At 36.8% G+C, this 19207-nt stretch overlaps 1 protein-coding gene across 7 annotated transcripts in view; it reads left to right on the top strand.

Annotated features, from left to right (window-relative positions):
• CNTRL (centriolin) overlaps window positions 1-19207 on the top strand; it is a 99379-nt gene that overhangs the window by 17665 nt on the left and 62507 nt on the right. For all 7 annotated transcript variants that reach the window (XM_079113657.1, XM_079113661.1, XM_079113660.1 and 4 more), the window contains exons 4-7: window positions 9760-9890; window positions 11836-11977; window positions 12823-13009; window positions 16245-16438. In XM_079113657.1, the coding sequence (XP_078969783.1) occupies window positions 9760-9890; window positions 11836-11977; window positions 12823-13009; window positions 16245-16438 (654 nt within the window). The remainder of the gene's footprint in view (window positions 1-9759; window positions 9891-11835; window positions 11978-12822; window positions 13010-16244; window positions 16439-19207) is intronic.

Genomic DNA, 19207 nt, shown 5'->3' on the forward strand with positions numbered 1-19207 from the left:
TGCACCATCGTTTGGGGCATAAATATTTACAATTGTTATGTCTTCCTGATTTATGCTTCCCTTAAGCAGTATGAAATGTCCTTCTTTATCCCTTCTGACTAACTTTGGCTTGAAGTCTACTTTACCTGAAATAAGGATGGAAACCCCTGCTTTTTACTGAGTCCGTGTGCTTGGTAGGTTTTTTCCCATCCTTTCACCTTTAGTCTGTGGATGTCTTTTTCTATGAGAAATGATCAAGAGATGAGTCTCTTGAAGGCAGCATATTGTTGAGTCTTTCTTTTTAATCCATCCTGTCAGTCTATGTCTTTTGATTGATGAGTTTAGGCCATTAACATTCAGGGTTATTTTTGAGATATGATTTGTATTCCCAATCTTTTGGGCTTATTTTTGATTTTTAACTTCACTTGGTTTCTCCTTTGAATGGTATTTCCTTTAAGGTCATTCCTCCCTTTGCTGACCTACATTATTGTTTTTCATTTACTCCTCATGGAATATTTTGTTGTGAATATTCTGTAGTGCAAACTTTCTATTTGTAAATTCTTTTAGCTTTTGTTTATCATGGAAGGATTTTATTTCGTCTTCAAATCCGAAGGTTAGTTTTGCTGGGTCTAGTATTCTTGGTTGGCAGCCATGTTCTTTCAGAGCTTGAAATATGTTGTTCCAGGCCCTTCTAGCTTTTAGAGCCTGGGGTGAGAAATCTGCTGATATCCCTATTGGTTTCCCCCTATATGTAATCTGATGCTTTTTTCTTGCAGCCTTCAAAATCCTATCTTTATTTTGTATGTTAGGCATTTTCATTATAATGTGCCTTGGTGTGGATCTGTTTGATTTGTGCATTCGGTGTTCTGTAAGCCTCTTGTATTTGATTTTCTGTATCATTCTTCAGATTTGGGAAATTTTCTGATATTATTTCATTGAATAGGTTGTTCATTCCTTTGGTTTGTTTTTCTGTGCCTTCCTCAATCCCAATAATTCTTAAATTTGTTTTTTTTTTTTTTTTCATGATGTCCCATAGTTCTTGGAGGTTCCGTTCATGATTTATTACCATCTTCTCTGTTTGGGCCACTTTATTTTCAAGATGAACTATTTTGTATTCAGTGTCTGAGTTTCTTCTTCCAAGGGGTCTAGTCTGTTGGTAATGCTTTCCATTGAGTTTTTTATTTGGTTTATTGTTCCCTTCGTTTCAAGAATTTGGGTTTTTTGAGAATCTCTCTTTGTTGAAATGATCTTTTGCTTCCTGCATTTGCTCTTTCAACTGCTTATTGGTGTGATCATTCATTGCCTGCATTTGCTCTCTTATCTCGTCCTTTACTTCATGATTCATGTTAATTATGTATAATCTGAAGTCCTTTTCTGACATTTCTTCTACCATATTGTCACTGGATTCTATTAATATAGAATCTAGATTTGTTTGGATCATTTTCTTTCCTTGTTTTTTCATGTTGTTCATGTATCTTCCCCACTAGCAGTACAGATGTGGGGTATTGCTGTTTCCCCCCTATAGGTTTATAGTGACCCTATAGATTTCCAAAACCTTTTCTTTGAGGGGGAGATCAATACTAGCAGTGCCCAGTACAGACAATATGCAACCCTAAGCCAAATAGCCCCTATGAGGACATTAACAATATTGTCATAATAAACAGAGTGAGTTCAGTTATTATCTTCAGTATAACAAATAGATTTGCAATAAGTTCTGTAGTTTCTAATGGAGGACAGAGAGGATGGGGAGGGGTGTAGAACGTAGCTGTTAATAGGACAAGAAAAGAGTATATAGAAGTTCTAGATCATAGAAAGAGTGAGAGTGTAATCAAAAGAAGCATGTGAAAAGGGAGAAAGAGACTCTGAGGGATCAGGTAAACAAAAGGAAAAAAGAGTGAGAAAAGTAAAGAAAAAAAAAACTTAAAATTTTTTAATAAGGAGAAAAAAAAATCTACACTATAACAGTCATATAGTATTCAAACCTCCCAGTCTTCAGTAGCCTGATGCATGAGACGTACCTGACAATGAGCTTCCAGTCTCCAGCAGGCGTCTTAGGATGAGATTTGCCCTACCTAAAGATGGGAGATACAGCTTCCAGGATTATCCAAGATAGCTGCTGTGGCTTCCAAATGTGTTGGCAAATGGGGAGCTGCAGCTCGTGTGGGCGTGGTCGGCTGGAGGTCCTGGAGGCGGGGTGTGGTTGGTTGGGCAGAGGTCCTGGAGTTGGGGTGTGGTTGGTCTTGTTGTGGGATCCCGGAAGCAGGGTGCAGTCAGTTGGTCTGGGGGTCCTGGTGGTAGGGTGCATTTGGTCTGGGGGTCTTGGTGGCAGGGAGCAGTCAGTTGGTCTGAGGGCCCCGAAGGAAGGAAGTGGTTGGTTGGGTTGAGGGGTCCTGGAGATGGGGCTCAGTCAGACCAGCCAGGGGTCCTACAGGTCCTGGCTGTTGTCTCAAAATGGCAGCAGCCACGTGTAACTAAACCTGCAGGTTCTGTGACAGTGAATTGCCAGGCAACAGCAGGTAGCTGGTGCTCACTGGCAGTCTGCGGTCAGTCTACTGGTTGCTGTCAGACCATCAGGAGGTGAATCTCAGATGGTGGGTGATGGGTAGGTGAAAGGCAGGCGATGGACAGGCAAGAGCCAGTCAGTGAGCAATCTGTACTCAAAAAATAGTCGATATGCTGGCAGGCTGCAGGTGATTGCAGTGACAAATAGGGTAAACAGCAGGGGGTCAATAAGGAGCAAAAACTGTCTCACCAAGAAACAGATATCCTCTGCTTGAAACCTGAGTTATGGAGTGACAAGGAACGCAGCCTGCCTCTAGTCCACCATCTTGGATCCACCCTGTAAATCATTTTGACATCTGAGATTAAATAATATACTTTTGAATGAGGAAAATCTAGGAGGACCAGTGGAATAGAACAGAAAGCACAGAGAAATACACATAGATAGTATCACCTAATACTCAACAGAGGTGCCAAAACATATATTGGAGAAAATATAACCTTTTTAATAAATGGTTCTGGGAAAACTGGATATCCTATGTAGAAAAATGAAACTAGATCTGTATTTTTCACCCTACATGAAAGACCACTCAGTGTGAATCAAAGACCTAGGAATCAGATCAGAGACTGCAATTGCTAGGAGAAAACATGGTCAACATTCCAACATAATGGTGTAGGCACTGTCTCTTTCTTTACAACACCCCTAAAGCTCAAGAAGTAAAATCAAGAATTAGTAAGTGGACAGCATCAAAATAAAAATCTATATCGTAAAGGAAACAAGCATGAAGAGAGAGCCTACAGAGTGGGAAATCTTCTCTAGCTGTTTCTCTGGCAAGGAATTAATGTCCAGAATACATAAAGAACTCAAAATACTTAATAATAAATGGGCAAAACAGACACTTCTCAAAAGAAGAACAAAAATTGCCAACAAATATAAAAAAACTGTTCTGTATCTAGCAATCAGGGAAATGCAAATCAAAACTACGTTGAAGGGCTGGGGCTGTACCTCAGTGGTAGTGCACTTGTCTAGCATGGGCTCGATTCTCAGCACTGCATATAAATACATGAATAATGGTATTGTGTCTATGTACAACAAAAAATTTACAAAAGGCTACATTTAGATTTCCTCGCTCCAGTTAGAATGGAAATCATCAAGAATACAAATAATGCTGGTGAGGATGTCAGGGAAAAGGTGCACTCATACATTTTTGCTGGAACTGCTAGTTAGTACAACCACTCAGTATTTATCCAACAACCGCAGGTAATCAGCATACTATGGTGATACAGGCACATTATGTTTATAGTAGAGCAACTCACAAAAGTCAAGTTATGGAACCAGCCCAGGTGCCTGTCAACAGATGAATGGTTAAGGAAAATGTGGTATCGACACACAATGGAGTTTTATTCAACCATGAAGAAGAATGAAATTATAGCATTTGCTGGTAAATGAACAGAACTGGACAACATTGTGCTAAGCAAAATAAGCCAGACTCAGTAAGTCAAGGATTGAATGTTTGCTCTCATATGTGGAAGCTAGAGAAAACAAGGGGAGAGTGCGGGACAGGATGAATCCATGAAAATAGAGAGGAGGTCAGTGGATTAGAGGGTAGAGGGGTAGGAAAGAGGGGTGGGAAAAAGGAGAAACAATAGAATGAAACTGACCAAATTATGCTATGTACATATGTGTATATAACACTGAATTTCAGCTTTATGAATATAAAGCACGAATTTTAAAAAACAATAAGTAGAAAGAAGACCAGTAGAGTAGAGGAAGGAGAACAGGGCAAGAAGAACAGGATGAAGGAGGAAGCACTGGGGACTGACGTGGAGAAAATTGTATTTTAGTATGATTCTGTCATAATGAACCCCACTATCATATAGGTCTATAATGCACTAATAAAGTGTGAAAAAGAGACTATAATGATCATTTTTTAAAAATTTGCTGTCCTTGCTTTGGGAGTGTTTAATACTTTACTAATAAGCTATACAATGTGAACACAGTGTAATAGACACCTTCACTTCTTTTCTTAGAATACATAAAACTGAGATTCTACCACATTGTTCACAGAAAATAATTTCAGAAAGTTGAAGAGCTAAATGAAAACAAACCTGTACAAAAATTTACGAACAAAATGCTTGTAAAAGTGTTAGGAAAGAGCTAGACATGTAGCACACACCTGTAATCCCAGTGACTTGGGAGGTTGAGGCAGGAGTATTCCCAAGTCTGAGGCCAGCCTCAGCAACCTTAGAGAACCCTCAGCTACTTAGCAAGACCCCATCTCAAAAAGTGCTGGGAATGTACCTCAGTGGTAAAGTTGTACTGGTTCATCCCCAATACAAACAAAACAATAATATAAAATAAAAAAAAATTATATATGTGTGTGTGTGTGTGTGTGTGTGTGTGTGTGTGTGTGTGAAGAGTATGAGAGAGTAACTAAAATCTTAAGAATGGGCAAACAGTAACCCTAGTACCACAAAGAAAAGTATTGATAGATTTATTTTACATAAGGATTGAAGAGTTGTGTTTAATGAGAGAATCTTTTTAAAAGTTAAAAGAAAAAGGAAAATCTGGCAGATAGTGTTTGCAGAATCTGTAACAATATTCCTGTAATATGTGGGTCTCCTCCAATTCCATTGAGAGAAGCAGCTCAATGACACATGCAAGAAATATGAGCAGGCAGTTCAAAAAGTACTGTAAGTGACCAATATTAACATGAAAATGTGTTCAATTTTTAATATGAAAGATAGGAAATAAAACAAGTTTTATAACATCTGTTGGACAAGACTTCAATAGGTATGGGAAATGGATATTTCATATTTTTTGTGGGTGTATAGATAAGTACTGCAATTTAGGAAGGTGGTTGGGAATATTTATCAAAATTTCTAATGTGCTTTTTTTTGATCAAGTAATTGTGCTTATACTGTCTGACCCAGTGATTCTATTCCTTGATGTCTATTGTACCAGTATTGTTTGTACATATATGCAAAAATATCAATATAGGAATGTTTATTAAGCACTATTTAAATAAAAAATTAGAAATAATTAAATGTCAATAAGGTATCATTTTTTAAAATAATTTATTTTGATTCATTGTAAACAAATGGGGTACAACTTGTTCCTCTGGTTGTACATGAAGTAGAGTCATACCATTTGTGTAATCATACATGTACATAGGATAATGATGTTTGTCTCATTCTGTTATTTTTCCTTTCCCCCACCCCCCCCACTCCTCTTTTTCCTTTATACAATCCATCCTTCCTCCATTCTTGCCTTCCTCCCACCCCCCATTATGTATCATCATCCACTTATCAGAGAGATCATTTGGCCTTTGGTTTTTTGAGATGGCTTATCTCACTTAGCATGATATTCTCCAACTTCATCCATTTGCCTGCAAATGCCATAATCTTATTATTCTTTATGGCCAAGTAATATTCCATTGTGTATATATATCACAGTTTCTTTATCCATTCATCAGTTGAAGGGCATCTAGTTGGTTCTACAATCTAGCTATTGTGAATAGAGCAGTTATGAACATTGACGTGGCTGTATCACTGTACTGTGCTGATTTTAAATCCTTTGGGTATAGGGCAAGAAGTGGGATAGCTGGGTCAAATGGTGGTTCCATTCCCAGTTTTCTGAGGAATCTCTACACTGCTTTCCAAAGTGGCTGCACTAATTTGCATCCCCACCAGCAATGTCTGAGTGTACCTTTTTCCCCATATCCTCGCCAACACCTATTGTTGCTTGTATTCTTGATAATCATCATTGTAATTGGGGTGAGATGAAATCCTATGGTAGTTTTGATTTGCATTTCTCTTATTCCTAGAGATGTTGAACATTTTTTCATACATCTGTTGATTGCTTGTTGATTGCTTTTTTTCTCTCATAGCCTTTAAAATTCTATCTTTATTTTGTATGTTAGGTATTTTCATTATAATGTGCCTTGGTGTGGGTCTGTTGCAATTTTGTACATTTGGTGTCCTATAAGCTTCTTGTATTTGATTTTCCATTTCATTCTTCAGATTTGGGAAATTTTCTGATATTATTTCATTGAATAGATTGTTCATTCCTTTAGTTTGTTTTTCTGTGCCTTCCTCAATCCCAATAATTCTTAAATTTGATCTTTTCATGATATCCCATAATTCTTGGAGATTCTGTTCATGAGTTCTTACTATCTTCTGTTTGGTCAAGTTTGTTTTCAAGATTAAATACTTTGTCTTCAATTTCTGAGGTTCTGTCTTCCAGGTGTTCTATCCTATTGGTTATGCTTTCTATGGAGTTTAATTTGCTTTATTGTTTCCTTCATTTCAAGACTTCCTTTCTGTTTGTTTGTTTTTTTCAGAATCTCTACTTCTTTATTGAAATGATTCTTTGCTTCCCGCATTTGCTCTTTTAACTGTTGATTGGTGTGATCATTCAGTGCCTGCATTTGCTCTCTTATCTCATTGTTTGCTTCTCTGATCATTTTAATTATGTACTTTCTGAACTCCCTTTCAGACATTTCTTCTGCCATGCTGTCATTGGATTTTATTGATGTAGCATCTAGGTTTGTTTGGGACACTTTCTTCCCTTGTTTTCTCATATTGTTGACGTATCTTCCCCTCTAGGAGTGCAAATCTGAGGTATTGCAGTTTCCCTCCTGTAGACTTATAGTGTCCCTGCAGGTTTCCAGTAACTCACCTCCTAGTCTTCAGTAGTCTTAAGTCTTGGAGGAACTTGATAATGCAGTGACCCAAAAAGGATGCTGCCCCTTTAGGCATGGTGGCCTCCCGGTGGGGTATATTCCCTGGTAGTGGGCAGAGGCACCTCCACGTATTGACAGGTGGTCAACTGCAGGGGCACTAGACTGTGGCTGGGGCCCAGCTGGTCTGGGCCCAGGTCTCTGGGCATGCCTTCCTGGTACAGAAGTCTCACCTGGCAGCTCTGTGCTGGGCTCGGCCCTCTGGTCCTACCTCCCCGGTGGGGAAGTCTCACCCGGCCTGGTGAGACCTTCTTTCATGACATCAGATGTCAGAAGGCCGGAGGGCAAGAGAGAATAAGGTATCATTTAAGCAAAATGTGGCACAATATACCATGAACTGCTATGCCTCTTTTATTTTTTTGGTATCAGGGATTGAACCCAGGGGTACTCTACCACTGAGCCACATCCCCAATCTTTTTTTCTTTTTATATTTTATTTAGAGACAGAGTCTTGCTCAGTTGCTTAGGGTCTTGCTAAGCTCCTGAGGCTGTCTTTGAACTCTCGATCCTCTTTCTTCAGCCTCCTGAGGTTCTGGGATTACAGGCATGTGCCACTGAGTCTGGCTGTTATGACTATTTTTAAAAAGCGATTTAGAGCTCTGTGTGTTAACGTGGAAATATGTACACAGTTGTTTTATGTTCTTAACATTTTTTTTAAATTCTAGTTTTCTCTGTGAGTATAAATGGATGGAAATAAGTAGAAATATCTGGTATACACATTCCAACCTCTTAAAAATGGTTTGAGTATTAGGAGTTTTGGGGGGTTGAAGGTAGGTAAGAGGATATGGGGCCTTGATGAAGAATTTGAATTTTTTTCTAGAATATATTCAGGTCTTCCTTGTATAATTAAAAAATAAAAAAGGAAACATGCTAGAGTTCAAAACTTGCAAAAATGAGATATGAGATAAATAATCACTGTGTAGTTATTATATACCACACATAATGTTGGACTGTGGCAGTAGATACAGAAGTGAATAAGCTTAGTTTTTAATCTCAGTGCATTTAGGACTTAGAGTGATGAATGCCTAGGATTAAGAGGAGACACAATCATAGAGCTGGTATGGGTGAGGCCTACCCAGTGAAAAGGTCTGAGGGAGCTCTTATAGAAGATCCAAGAGTGTGATGAGTGGAGGCTAAAGAGTGGGAGCTTCAGGCAGAAAGTAATGATTAAAAAGTTATAGAATTGTCGGGGCTGGGGAGATAGCTCAGTCAGTAGAGTGCTTGCCTTGTAAGTACAAGGCCCTGGGTTTGATCCCCAGCACACCCCCCCCAAAAAAAAAAAAGTTATAGAATTGTCAAATAAGAGGAAAACATAGAAGTTAATGGATTTTGCAATTAAGAAGTCCATTCTTCTGTTTCTGAAACCCACCAAGTTCATTTTTTTTTTTTAGAACCTCTGCATTTTCTTCTGCTCAGCCTAGTATTCTCTGACCCCAGATGTTCATATTCCTAGATTCTTGTTATTAAGGTCTCATCTTGGTGTACTTAGGCTTTCTCTTACCACCCAATCACAGTTAGTCACTCTTTAGTCAAGAGATGTTTGTTTAGCACCCACTATGTGTCAGGTAGTGGTACCATGGCACTGTACACAACAGACAAGATCTGCCCTGTTTGTGCCTTGCATTCTATCACAAGATGTTTATTACTTTCTTATTAGTATTGTTTGTTGTCTGAAAATCTTCTTTGCCTCTTTATTGTGTGTCTCTGCAGATCAATACACTTTCTAGTTTTCCTTAATTGCCATCATATTTCCTGTCCCTAGAACAGCTTCTGACACATAATCCATGTTCAATTTGTGGAATATTGAATGGCAATCTTGGAGAGAACCATTTGAATGCATTGATTTGGTAGAGGATGTATCACCTTACTAATATATTTAGGAGTGAGTAGAAGGCAAAGTGAACAAATGTAGACAATTCTTGTGAGAATGCAGATGACATAGAAGGAGAGTAAGATTATGTCTTCATAGGAGAACAAGAGTGATTTGTTTTCTATAGAATAATTGTGAGCTTATTGAAACTAAGCTGTGTGTAGCAGGGAGGGGTTGTCCAGTTCACCGCTACAGCCCACTGCCTGGTGCCACACTTGTGGACAGTAAGTGCATAGAGCGTGTCTATTGTAAAATGACTGCCTTTAAACTTGAGGGGACATGGGGAGAGAGAAGGTTGAATATGCAAGGGCATTTGGGGAAGAAAAGAGGGAGAAGTTATACCACAAACACATAGAACCTAAAGAAGAAAGATTTCTCTAAGAAGAAAGGAGGAAAAGCAGAAAGGCATAGAAAAATTGAGGCAGAGAGAATGAGAGTGGAGAATTCTTGTTGGATAGTTTGAGCTTCTTAAGTGGGCAGTGCTGTCATTTGCATAGGGGCAAGGAGATTTTGGGCAGCTTGAGGGGAATTGCTATTCCAGAGATTGTCCAGTAGAGTTTTTAATTTTCTGATGACTGGTCAAAACAGCCCCTGATGCACATACTTAAATATTTTTCTTTATGTCCTGGCATCTGTCGTGTAAAGAATTTGCTTATTTATTTCCATTTAGTATATCGAGAATTTGGAAAAATGTGTTAAACTTGAAGTACTGAATCTCAGCTATAATTTAATAGGGAAGATTGAGAAGCTGGACAAGCTCTTAAAATTACGTGAACTCAACTTATCATATAATAAAATCAGGTGAGTAAGTATTTCTTTAAGTAGCATTGTAGGGTCTTCTTTGTTAGAGAGGTAAACTAATGCCACCTGTGTTACTGGAAGAATCCTTTGAAACAGCACATATTTTAATAAATCCTTATTCATTTTTAGACTGGATCTTCACATATGATAACTTTATGTTTTGGCATTACTTAAATACAGAATAATATCTAGAATTTTGGAAGGAGCAGATACATTTTTTGAAGAGGGGGTACCTTGAATTGTACTCAGGGGCATCAACCAGTGAGCCCTATCCCTAGCCCTATTTTTTATTTAGAGACAGGTTCTCACTGAGTTGCTTAGCACCTAGTGTTTGCTGGGGCTGGCTTTGAACTTGAAATCCTCTGGCCTCAGCCTTCCAATCCACCGGGATTATAGGCATGTGCCATCGTGCTCAGCTATAGATACATTTTTTTGAATACCAAATTTTGTCTGCTCTTGGCGGGTGCTCTCCATGTTTTATTGCATGAAGAATGTGGATATGAAACAGAATGTTTTAGTCCTGCCATTTTGCCCAAAGATTTTCTAACCATTTCATCTTAGGTATTTTTCTTCATTTTCTTCACTTGTTACATATACTCTCAGTCATGTTTCCAATTCATAATAAATATTATGAGAAATAAACATAATAAAACTGACATGGGTAAAACTACATTTTGAAAATTTGCTGTAGACAAAATGATGCAAGAATCAAATAATGAAAATCTTTTTTATTTTGTTTTGTCTTTTTGGTGTTGGGGATTAAACACAGTGCCTCACACATGCAAACATGGACTCTATGACTGAGTTACACCCCAAGCCAAAGGTTGAAAATCTTATGTGAATATGCTTTTCTCCCACATTAGTCTTGTTAAATGCGATAGCCAGCAAACCAAAACAAAACAACTAACAACCACAGAAGTTCCAACAAGACAAAAATGAAATGAAAAAATACTAATTAAAATCTTAATATAAAATTTGTGTAAAAAAGAATCGATCCTGATGATAATCATTTTGTTAAAATGGAAATGAAAATAGACAATCTTAGAAATATATAAATATATATTTTATATATATATATATATATATATATATATATAGTGTGTGTGTGTGTGGTGCTGGGGATTGAACTCTGGACCTTGTGCATTGCAAGGCAAGCATTCTACCAACTGAGAGACATCCCCAGCCCTAGCTTAGGAATATTTTCCTGGTATAGAATATAGACCAAGTTATTAAAAGATGTATTACAAGTAACTTGGGAAAATTTTTCATCAATGAAAATTTATCAATATGGGTAATAAATATTTTATTAATTTAAATATTCTGTAAAAATGTTTATGTTCATAAGCAAAGTATCATTTTAGGGGCTTTGAAATCTTGCACAGTTAACATTTGGCAGTGGCCTAATGTAATAACTATGATCATCTCTTGGGCAAGACTGCAGAATGTATCACAGTATGCACTGTGGGGTTTTCCAGCTCTCAAATGGCTGACTGATAGTTCTTCTCACAGTACTCCATGGAACTGGCATAGACACACTCCTTTGTCCTCTGTAGCAGGTCTTGAGGTCTGAGAGTAAGGTGAGTACAATTCCTAGGCATAGTCATAAGAGTTGGCAGTTTAGCCACTTTGGTAAATTTCTTTGTAGCCACTTTGTTCTCATCAATCAGAAAGGATGATAAACCATAATTATGAAAAGTAACTTCACATGGAGTCAATGATATATTTTGTCTTATTGAAACTTCATCAATGGTTAGTTTTCTTGTTTTGATTTTTTAGTCATCATATTTATAGCAAGTCTAACTTGGTTGTAAAGCATATGGATTTTCAAACTTTGGGTGGGTGTGTAGCTGAGATTTAATTCCTAGCACCTAAAAAAACATGAAAATTACAGTAGAAGGAATTCATCAGTGTATTTAATTTGTTTGGCTTTGTCTTTTGGTTTCAGCAAAATTGAAGGCATAGAAAATATGTGCAATCTGCAGAAGCTAAACCTTGCAGGAAATGAGATTGAGCATATTCCAGTATGGCTAGGGAAGAAGTTGAAATCTTTGCGAGTCCTCAATCTGAAAGGCAACAAGATATCATCAGTAAGTTATTCAAACTAGTAAGAATTTTTTTCAAATTTTTTAATTTATTGAGAAAAATGATAACCCAAGTTTTAAAAATGGGATTTCTTTATTGTCCATTGATCAAACACCAAATTCAGATATAACCTGAATACAGTCATTAAATACAGAAGGTTCACATTTTGTATCGATTCCCTAGCAACTAAGAGTTTATCTCTTAGCATTTATCATTTCATTTGAGCTCTTATTCCCATTTTACAAGTAAAGCCTCAAACACATTAGGTCCCTATTCAAAGTCACAGCTTGAGCTAGAATTTAGACTACTGAATACCTAGAAGAGGTTTTTTTTTTTTTTAAATTTTTTTCCTGGCAATATTACCTTACTTCAAAATATGGGTATTGGCACATATCCTCATGTCTTTTAGGTGTCAATTATAACTCAGTTATCTGTAGTTATACTAAAATATTTTTTACTACTATTCATTTTTTGATCTGTTCAATTAAATAATGAAGAATGATAAAGACCAGTTCAGATCCTGTTTTATTCACTTAGACTCTGAGCTTTGGACAAGTCACCTAACTTCTTCAATCTGTTTCTTTATCTATAAAATTAAGATGATACTTTTATCATAGGTTGTTGGGAAGAGTTACAAATAGAATGCTAATTAGGAAAATGCCCAGTACAGTCCCAATACACTACTCACATCCTGCCTTTCTGTTTCTTCCCTCATGCTGCTTTTGAACACTGGGTTCCATGAATAGGTTTTGTGGCATATTAAGAACAATTTTCTGAATTTACTATTTCCTTAAGTTAGTTTATCATTTTTAGAGTACAATATACCAATACTACTGTTATGTCATTTCAGCTCCAGGATGTAAGCAAATTGAAACCACTTCAAGATTTGACTTCTCTGATATTAGTTGAAAATCCAGTCGTGACCCTTCCTCACTACCTCCAGTTTACCATTTTCCACCTGCGTTCACTGGAAAGTTTGGAAGGTCAGCCAGTAACCACTCAGGACAGGGAGGAGGCTTTTGAGAGATTCAGTTTAGGTAAGAGGACAGTTTTAAAAAACCCTGAATCTGAATGAGGAAAGTTTGTTTTCAGAGGTTATCTAGAAAAAAATGTATCATCAACTTTCTAGTGACATTAACATTTGTGGAAATGCCATCATAAATCAATGAATGTAATAACTATTGAGCATATTCCGTGTGCCAGGCACTGCACTTGGCACTGAGGGTACAATGGTGAGCAGGATACTTGGTGCTGGCCTTCATACAGCTTATGGTTTGGTGGAGCAGTCACAAAGCAATGAAACCCAGGTAGAGCAAGAGAGGGGATCCCTGCTGTGGTGCAGAGGGGTGTAAAGGAGTGGCTCTAAAGTTTGGGGAGAAGGGGGAGGTTCAAGGTGGCACAGGGCCTTGGGGTTTGGATTTTATTCCAGCTGCAGTGGAAAGCCTTGGACAAGTTGTAAGCAGGGATAGGCCGTGAACAGGTCCTATATTAAGGAGATCATTTTTGATGCAGGTTGGAGAATGGTTTGGAACAGGGCAAAGTGGAGATGGAGGGGCGTGTTAGGAGGCCATGATAGTAAATGCAGACTAGAAGTTGGGGGGCCTGTGCTTAGGCGATTGATGTGGAAATGAAAGATAGATGGATCAGTTTTCTAATGGAGTGGGACATTCCCAGGCTTCTGGCTTAAGTGGCTAGTTGGAGACATCATTTATAAAACTGGGAGAATTTGGGACATATTAAATTTGAATTATCTGTGAGACAATCAAATAGAGAATAAAATATACATGTCTAGAGTTCAAAGAGGTCTGTATTAGAGGCACAGGTTGAGCATCACTAATCTGAATATCTAAAATCCAAAATGCTCCTAAATCTGAAACTTTGAGTGCTGGCATATGCTACAAGTGGAAAATTCCATACCTGACCTCATGTGATATTGGTCACAGTCAAAGCAGGCACATTAAAATTTTGTATAAAACTACTTTCAGGCTATGTGTGTGTATATAACATGTATGTGAAATATAAATGCATTTGTGTTTAGACTTGGGTTCAATGCCCAAAATATATCTCTTTATGTAACTGTAAATATTCCAAAGTCTAAAAAATATTTGAAATCAGTTCCAAGAATTTTGGATAAAGGGAGACTTAGCTGGAATAAATTTGGTCGTCATCACATAAAAATGACACTTAATTCCATAGGAATCAGTTTGCTCATTCAGTCAGGGAAGGAGGAATAAGAGCAGCCAACTAAGAAAACTGAAAAAGTGAGGCCAACAGGGTAGGAGAAAACCAGCAAACAGTGGTTACAGAGGCCCGGAGAAGCAGACTTCAAGAGAGGATGTGGGAACCTTGTTGAATGTTGCTGAGGCATCAAGCTGAGCACAGAGAAGTACTTTAGCCTGATTGTGACAGGACCAGCTAAGGAGGGATGGGGGAGAGGCTGGATTATAATGTATTGAAGAATAGGAGGGGGACATTTAGCTGAAGATTTGAAATATCCTCCCACAGTTTCTCTCCTCTAATACTTAATAAATGAGGTGGACTGGGTTTGTGTGTGTGTGTGTGTGTGTGTGCATGTGTGTTTACTGTTTAAAGTTAAAAAAACAAAACAAAACAAAACTAAACTGAAAATTTGCCAGTAGCTTCCAGACCAGGAAATGGGCAGAAACAAAATGTAGTTAACCTCAAAACCAGTAGTCAAAGAAATAAGCAGAATATCTGTGAGCAGACTGCAGAGACAAATCATGCCTCAGTGGAACTAGAGGAAAGAAGGAAGAGAGATCATCCCTTCACAGAAGGAACACTTTCTCCATCAGAAAGGAGAGAAGCAGTGCAGGTCATGGGTAGTTTTGTTGCTTTGGTGGTGGGAAAAAAAAGGGAGTTCCCACTGATGGGGTCTGTTTTCTCAATAAAACTTGAGATCATCAGCTGAGAAAGAAACTCAAAGAATTACAGGAGGTTTGAGGAAAAAACAGGAAGTTATGAAATTGCCATTTTAGAGTATTGGGTAACGAGCCTGTATGTCTAACTGCTGGGAATTGATGTTAGTCCACATTCAGTCTACTACAATCTATAGCAATTTTATATGGTTTGATCCAATACTTCAGAAACTGGGAAAATTTTTTATTAGTTTAGGACCCCCAACTCTACTTTTTCTTTTTTCCTGACATTCGTTTTGGAATCATTAAAAATTTAAACAAAGTCATCATATAAATGTACTGTTTGAAGAAAGGTTTCAACCACTTATGGCTCATTCATGACTTCAGATGGTAATTAGGAGCCTTTTATGTGCTGAGCTCTTAGGACTCAGTGGAGACCAGGTGGATGGAGTTTCTGCTCTCCTGAAACTTTAGTGGGGAAGGCAGGCAGACAGGATAGTAGATCACATTTTTCAACTCCCTGTGTGACAAGGGCCAGAGCATAAGTTCAGGGTAGCACGGGTGCCTCCCTAAGAAGCATCTAACCTGGGGAGAGCAGAGGGTCAGGACTGGCTTCTCCACATGGTTGGTAAAGCTAAAGACCTAGAGGATGCAGAACAGACCCATAGGAAATGGAGGAAGACAGGTCCAGACAGAGGGTGTGAATAAGCCTGTGGGGTGAAGAGGCATTGGCAGTGTGAAGAAGGGTGATTCAGGAAAGCTGCAGAGGTATGCTTGAAGATGAGGCTCAAGAGGGAGATTGGGACCTTTATGGAAGCTTTGTGAATCTTATCCTAAGAGTAATAGGAAGTATTTGAAGGATTTCAATATAATATCATGTTTTGCATAGATGTTTACAGTATCTTGAAAATGTAATTACTCATATCAAATAAAATATAGCATTTTTTAAAAGGAACTAGGGGAAAAAAACCTCATTTCCAACATACTAACTAATATAAAATGCTTGGAAGTCAATTTTATAAATTTTTTAAAATGTCATCAAAATAATAATGCTTTCTTTTTTATTATTTTATTTTATATTTTTAGTTGTAGATGGACACAATACCTTTTATTTCATTTATTTATTTTTATGTGGATCAAACCCAGTGCTTCACACATGCTAGGCAAGCACTCTACCACTGAGCCACACCCCAGCCCAATAATACCTTCTTGCCTCTTAATAGATATCAGTTTCAAGCTCAAGATGGTTTTCTCCCAAAGCCATGTGTATTGCTTTAGAAGTAAAATTGTAATTACACCATTCTTAACTTATTTTTCTATTCTTTTAAGAAATAGCCTTACCTTTTTTCAAGTAAGAAATATAATGATAAATATACTATTCCATTTTTATTGACAGAAGAGGTAGAAAGACTGGAAAGAGACCTAGAAAAGAAGATGATGGAAACTGAAGAACTTAAGAGCAAACAAATAAAATTCCTTGAGGAAATTAAAAATCAAGATAAATTAAACAAATCATTAAAAGAAGAGGCAATATTACAGAAACAGAGCTGTGAGGAGCTAGAAATTGACCTAAACATGAAAAATGAATTGGTAAGTCTGTATTTTACATCACATTGATTATATTCTCTTCAGGTAGAAAATTGTTTGCACCCTGTATCTAAAAATACAACTTCCTTACCTTAGAAAGGGGAAGATGTAGATTAACAGAATATGTGCAAAAGACTTTACAGACTGTAGTTGACGGTGCACCTGTGATATGGCTGCCAGAAAGACTAGTGCTGTCTGGGACAGCACAAAGGGGGAAGGTGGCATCCCTTTCTGTGAGAAGTCCTTGAGATTATCTACCATGTTCATATTTTTTTTTTTTAAGCAACAACATTGTTGATGAGAGTATACATTGGCAAAAACTTTTAGAAGACAATTTGGCAAAAATATCCAAATTTTAAACAGACCCTCTGTCTCAGTGATTCCATTTCCAATAATATGTTCTGTAGAAATAGTAGCAAGAATGTGTAAAGATTATATATATATTATTACATATACCTGTATATATTTGAGTATACGTAACACATAACACACACATACATATACAAGTATATTCACTGCAGTATTATTCATATGATCAAAAACTGTAAATAGCCAAAATGACCAACAGTGAACACTGAAGTGATAGAATAATAAATTGTTGTTAATAAAATGAGATAGGGTTTTATGTCCTAACATCAAAGATACCTGATACATTTTACTATGCATAAAAAAGCAAGTTGCAAAAAGTACCAAAATCAAGTATGATCTTTTATCTTAAAGTGTATGATAGTTTCTTTTGGGGGGAAATGGCAAAATACCAAACGCTTGAAAGTATGTATTTCTGAGGAGTGTAATTACAGTACACTTTGTTTATGCATATCTGTAATGGATAAATTTTGTATAGTTTGGCTTTGTGGTTGAAACAGAAAAAAGATACTAAAACAGAAAGATTTAGACAACCTAAATGGCATAATTTGAGAAGTAACTAACTAAGATACTTCAAAGGTCTTGGGACGGTGTTATGTGAAGAATGATCCGAGGGAAAGATTAGTCCAGGCTGGAGAAGGAGACTCAGATGTTCAAAGAACTGTTTTAAGGAAGATGAATTAGTGTTACAGACCAAGACCCCCATCAGATAAAATTAAGATCTTGTAAACCAATTGATAGTAAAATAGGTTTTAATTTAGTAATAAAGGAATTCCTAATAGTTGATCTGAAATAGGAAACTGGAATGTTTGCTATCACTGAAATAGACAGAGGCTGGCCATCTACTCAGCGTTTTGGAGAAAGATCAAGGACATTTGAAAGGAAGATGGACAAATGACCTTAAAAGGCCTTTTCAACACAAAGAATCTAACTTTGTAAACTTATTAGGCTATTTAGGAAAAAATAATTATTAGTATTCTTCTCTCTCCCCCGCCCCTTTAAAATAACTCCTTATTTTGATTATGTATAACTCAGGGAATTATACTTATTGTGCAAATAATAAAGTCTTTGATAAATTTATCCTTTTTGCATCTCCCTTTCAAGTTTGGCATTCTCACTCATTACTTGTTAACAAGAAGAATTCTGTCTAGTCACTTACTTTTTAAAACAAAGACAAAAGAATATTCTCCCCTCTGTGTATAGAAGGAAGTTGTTCTTGAAATATGAATTCGAACTACCTCCTACTTGAGGTCTCCTTTGCCTGAGAAAGAAAAGGGAACATGATGGAAATCCAAGACAGCTTCCCCAGCTCTGTTATTCCAGTGTTCAGAGCATTTGTGAGTTCCTTCATATGCCTCTTATTTGAAGGTATTTTGCAGATATCTCAGCTGTATCCTGAAGGCATATATTAATGCTAGTAGATGATTATCAGTGATTTCAGATTATTCAGACTCAGTTGCTGAATAGAATGTTCAGCAACATATACTGAATATGTTGTTCACAATAGAATGGATTGATGAGTAATGAAACGAGTGGAGAATTACATGGAAATCAGTGTTACCTAAACAACAAACTCTTCTTGTCATCATGTAGCATACAGAAATAAAACACAATACTTACTTGGTATCATGTGACATTTGTGAACATTTATGAAATTTTCCTGAGTTATTGTTCTGTTTTAGAAGATAGAATCCATTTTATTACTAAGATAAAAGAACTTTATGTATGCTGACTCCCTGGTGCATGTTAACCCATTAAACACCTTAGTTAATAATATGTCTTAAGGCTTTGCATTGTCCCCAAAATGTGGTTGTTAAAGTTTTCTCTTTTGCTTATTTATTGTTGTTGTTAATGTGTTTGTGCCATGAATAAATGTTTTGTAAATTGTCAACAGTTTTGCTCTTTTTTCTGTAACTATTTTTGCTAGATTGTGCTTTTTTCTGTCATTATTACTTTTATAATTAATAACAATTTAAAACATTTAAACGTATAATTAAAGTATATTTTTGTAACAAATTCAGACAACACAGATGTATACAGTAGAAATGAAGGTCCACTCTTCCCCACTCCTTTCCCCAGATGTTGATATGTATCCTTTTGTTTTCTATACATATACAATATATATGTAATTAAATACATTATATCCTTGAATATTTGGTGATCTTTTTTAAAAAGGAATCTTACTATGTATGATTATCTTGCATCTTATCTTTCACAAAACAGTATAGCTCTACAAGTTGAAAATATATGTATATATGTGCATGTCTCCCTATGTGTGTGTGTAAATCTTTCTTTTTCTTTTTAAATTCTAAATTGTGTTCCATTAAGTGAATCCTCTATAATTTAGTTAGTGTTGATTGTTTTGATATTAGAGGTAGGTAATACAGAGAAAATCTGTGTGTGTGT

Source organism: Sciurus vulgaris (assembly GCF_902686455.1).
Source record: "Sciurus vulgaris genome assembly, chromosome: 15".
Classification (NCBI taxonomy): domain Eukaryota; kingdom Metazoa; phylum Chordata; class Mammalia; order Rodentia; family Sciuridae; genus Sciurus; species Sciurus vulgaris.